At 31.3% G+C, this 3,678-nt stretch overlaps 1 protein-coding gene across 1 annotated transcript; it reads right to left on the minus strand.

Moving 5' to 3' along the window:
- Positions 1 to 408: 408 nt before the first annotated feature.
- On the minus strand, positions 409 to 1,853 carry LOC108468765 (23.6 kDa heat shock protein, mitochondrial-like). The gene is made up of 2 exons (XM_053031520.1): positions 1,379 to 1,853; positions 409 to 1,000 (listed from the first exon to the last, which is right to left on the minus strand). Exons 1-2 carry the CDS (start codon positions 1,605 to 1,607, stop codon positions 576 to 578), a joined length of 654 nt encoding a protein of 217 aa, XP_052887480.1. The 5' UTR covers positions 1,608 to 1,853; the 3' UTR covers positions 409 to 575.
- Positions 1,854 to 3,678: the final 1,825 nt, after the last annotated feature.

A 3,678-nucleotide genomic window follows, 5' to 3' on the forward strand; every position in this document is an offset into this window, starting at 1 on the left:
GCTTTTGTATTTTGGTAACAAAAAGAACAAAAATGGAAAAAGTTAGATTGGTTTTAGTACTTTTGACTATCAAAATTATTGGCTTTAGAAATAAATAAATTTTTAACCTCTGGTAAAGACCATAGCTTAATCAGCGAATGTGGTTGAAAATGGGGTGAGACCTCTATACAAGCATGTATTTGCCCACCAGGTTTAGCTCCATGTCTTCCCCTTTCGCCGCTCAGGGTTTCTCTTACAATCTCAATTACTGCAAAGAAAGTGTTTTATTATCTGATTTTCAGACAAATTTTCACCAATTGAATGCAAAGCTAATTGTCATACTTACTTCAATTCTCTATTTGAGAGTGCCTCAGTTATATCAAGTGTGGCAGAAATGAAGCTAACAAACTAAAGATGGAGAGAAACTACTTTTATCATACAAAACATAACCCTAGTTTGTTTATTAAACTCGCATCTTAAAGACTCGAAGATTACATTACAATATGAGCTAACATTAACTCTCCATCACCCTAAAGCAGCAAAAACCCTAGTCCTTATTCACATCCATTTACCTTCACTAACAATAAACTTGTACACTACTCAACGGTGACTTGATACACATCCTTCCTCTCCTCCTCCTTCACTTTAGGCACAACCACTTTCAACACTCCATTTTTCATCTCAGCCTTTATCTCATCCACCTTATACATGGTGGGGGGTAGGTCAAGCCTGCTCGAGTACCGTATCCTTCCCCCCTCTTCTTCTTCTTCTTCGTCCTCCCAATCTTTACCCCCTTCTCCTCGGATAATGAGTGTGTTCTGTTCCACCGAGATCTTAACATCCTCCTTGCTAAGCCCCGGCATTTCAATCCGGATATAAAGAGCATTGTTGTCCTCCCTCATGTCCCACCCTTTCCTTGACGACAAGCTCGGAGTTGACAGCAATGGGTGGTCCGTGAATTGATCCATTAGGTTCAGGACTTGGCTCAGGCTTCTTGTTGGTGAAAATGGATCAAATACATCTGTACCACCAACAATATAGCTATAAGCATTTCCCCTGCTTCCGGAATAATGAGAGTTTTTAAACAAATTTGAATTTGAATGAAATTTGTATCAGCATCCACATTCAAAACTGTAATTATTTCATTATTTTAGATAGTAATTACTTATTTGTTACATTCATTTCTTTTTTCAGATTGGATTATATCATCTACAGGAAAACATCCAAAGCTTCACTCTTTAAAACAAAATTCAACTTTAAAAGAAGAAAATAAATACCCATCTCGATCATAAAACCTAACTGAAAAAAAAAGAGCTTCAAGTGCTCAAATATGATATTTATAATGTCACAGAAAGAAACACGAAAGAAAGGGGAAAAGGAGGGGTTAGAAAACAAGTACCAGAGAAGAAACGGGGAGAATCACGACGGCGAGAGACAGAGCGATCAGATTGGCGCTGAACGTTGACGGAGCGATCCTCGTCGTTGAAGTTGGTGAGCTGGGCATTGGTATTGAAGGAGCGAGCCACGGTGGGAGTAGCCACTGAAACGGTACGTGCTGGTGAAAGATTGGCCAGCTTCGAAAACAGAGTCGATACAGGGACTCTTCTTAAAGCAGTCGAATATGCCATTGCTTCTAAAACAGTGAATGGTTCTTCTTTGTATTGGATTTTGGCAATGTTTTGTAATTGTGGATTTGGGTATGGTGGGGGGGTTATAAAGGAGACTAAACATGGCAGCAATGTAGAAACGTGGATAACGGAAAAGGAGAGAAGGTGGCAAAACTGAGCGGTCGCAGAAACTTCCCGAATGTTGGAGAACTATCTCTTAATTTTTTATTTTTTTTTACATTTTTTTTTGTTTTCCAAGGTATCTTTGTAGCAATCTTAGGTTTATTTGGATGGACAATTTAACGCTATTTTTACACTAAGCAGGTAAAGGTACTACTCATCTAAACTCAACCTTAATAAGTATCCTATTGATTGAATTAAAGCTTAAAGAATTTACTTAACTGAAATCAACTTTAATTATTGGTTGGATTATTGGGTTTCATTAATATGTATTCATTTTATATATTATGAATTATAAATTATAAATATATTTTAAATAAATAAAAATATTAAATTAAGTCATTTTTTCAGTCCATAGATTTAAACATTTAAAAATCAATAACCAACTAAAATAATCAACAAAATGAAGCCATAACCTAAAGGTTAAATTCTATTATTAGTCCTTATACTTTATGAAATTTGTAGATATAATCATTGTATTTTAATTTGGTCAAATTTAGTTCTATACTTTCTAAATTTTAAATTTTCAATCATTACTAAAAGATAATTGTTAAATTTCAAATTTAGTCATTAATTTAATGTGAAGCAAATTGCAACTTGAGAAATAGTTAACAGTATGATAAAACTTGCATTATATGAATGACACATTTTTGAACTAAACTATACGGACCTTTGCTTGATGAATCTTGAACTCTGTTAAAACAACCAATTAGTGAAGCTTTATAACAATTCGTTTTTTAACGGTGTCGAAAACAGTGGTTTCAAGGCCACCAGATCTGACAATCTGACAAGTAAGTTCATAAATTTTATTATTTAATATTTATGAGACAAGTGTGATTTTTAAAAAGGTTTTTGATTTGATAATTTATGTCATATAAGTAATTTATTAAGTTCAAGTAGTTTTAGAAAATGAGGTATTAGGGCCTTATTTTTATAAACTAAGACATAAATATTTTTATAAATATTTACGAGTGTCATTAAGGTGGTATTAAAGTTTCGTTAAGAAATTTTAATGTTTCAATAGTTGATTAATTAAAAAGAACCAAATTAAAAAAATGCATTCCGGGGACTCCGTTCAGGTAAATCGGACTCATAAATATTTTTAATAAATATTTACGAAGCTAGTTGTGTAGTTAATTAGGTTTCGGTTAAGTGAATTTGCTTGAATTAAAAGTAATTAGGTATAAGGACTAAATTGCATATAGTGTGAAAGTTGAATTATAAATTAAAAAAATTAAAGGGACTAAAAAAGCAATTATATCATTGACATTAATTGAGGCTGCATAAGTAATATATTTGTGTATTTATTATATATAATATTATAATTGTTAATGTTTAAGTATATATATTATATTATAATAATAAAAGAAAAAAAGATAGAACGAAACAGAGAAGAAAAGAAAGAAAAGGAGAAAGAAGGAGAATTAGGGTTTCAAGGGTTCAAAGCTCAATTGGTTAGTCAATTTAGTCTTTTTTCTTGTAATTTTTATGTTTTTAGAATCCCAGTTATAAATACTACCCGACCTACTTTAAAATTTTAGAAATTATTGAATTTTTAAGTGTTGTTAATGTTGAATTTTTAGTATTAAGGCCTAAATTGATAGATTTTCAAGTTAGAAATGAAAAATGGTTGAATTGTAGAATAAATTGTAAAATTCGAGTAATAAAGACTAAATTGTGAAAATTTTAAAATTTAGGGATTTAAGTGAAATTAGAGAGTTAAATATAGTTTAAGTGGATATTGAATAAAAATATAGAATTAATTGTGAAGAAATAAAATTAGTCGCGGTTTAGGGACTAAATTGGAATTTAGACAAATGTTGAGTAAAAAGTTGAAATGTTCAATATGAAATTTAAATTGTATTATTTTGATAAATTTTAATTGTTTTAATTCCGTAGCTAACGTCGTACC

Source organism: Gossypium arboreum, chromosome 8 (genome assembly GCF_025698485.1).
Source record: "Gossypium arboreum isolate Shixiya-1 chromosome 8, ASM2569848v2, whole genome shotgun sequence".
NCBI lineage: Eukaryota > Viridiplantae > Streptophyta > Magnoliopsida > Malvales > Malvaceae > Gossypium > Gossypium arboreum.

Excerpts from the sequence above, each read along its gene's own strand:
- LOC108468765 (XM_053031520.1), bottom strand. The coding sequence starts at position 1,607 with ATGGCATATTCGACTGCTTTAAGAAGAGTCCCTGTATCGACTCTGTTT. Across the intron at positions 1,001-1,378 it reads TTCTCCCCGTTTCTTCTCTG|ATGTATTTGATCCATTTTCA; the intron begins GTACTTGTTTTC and ends TTGGTGGTACAG.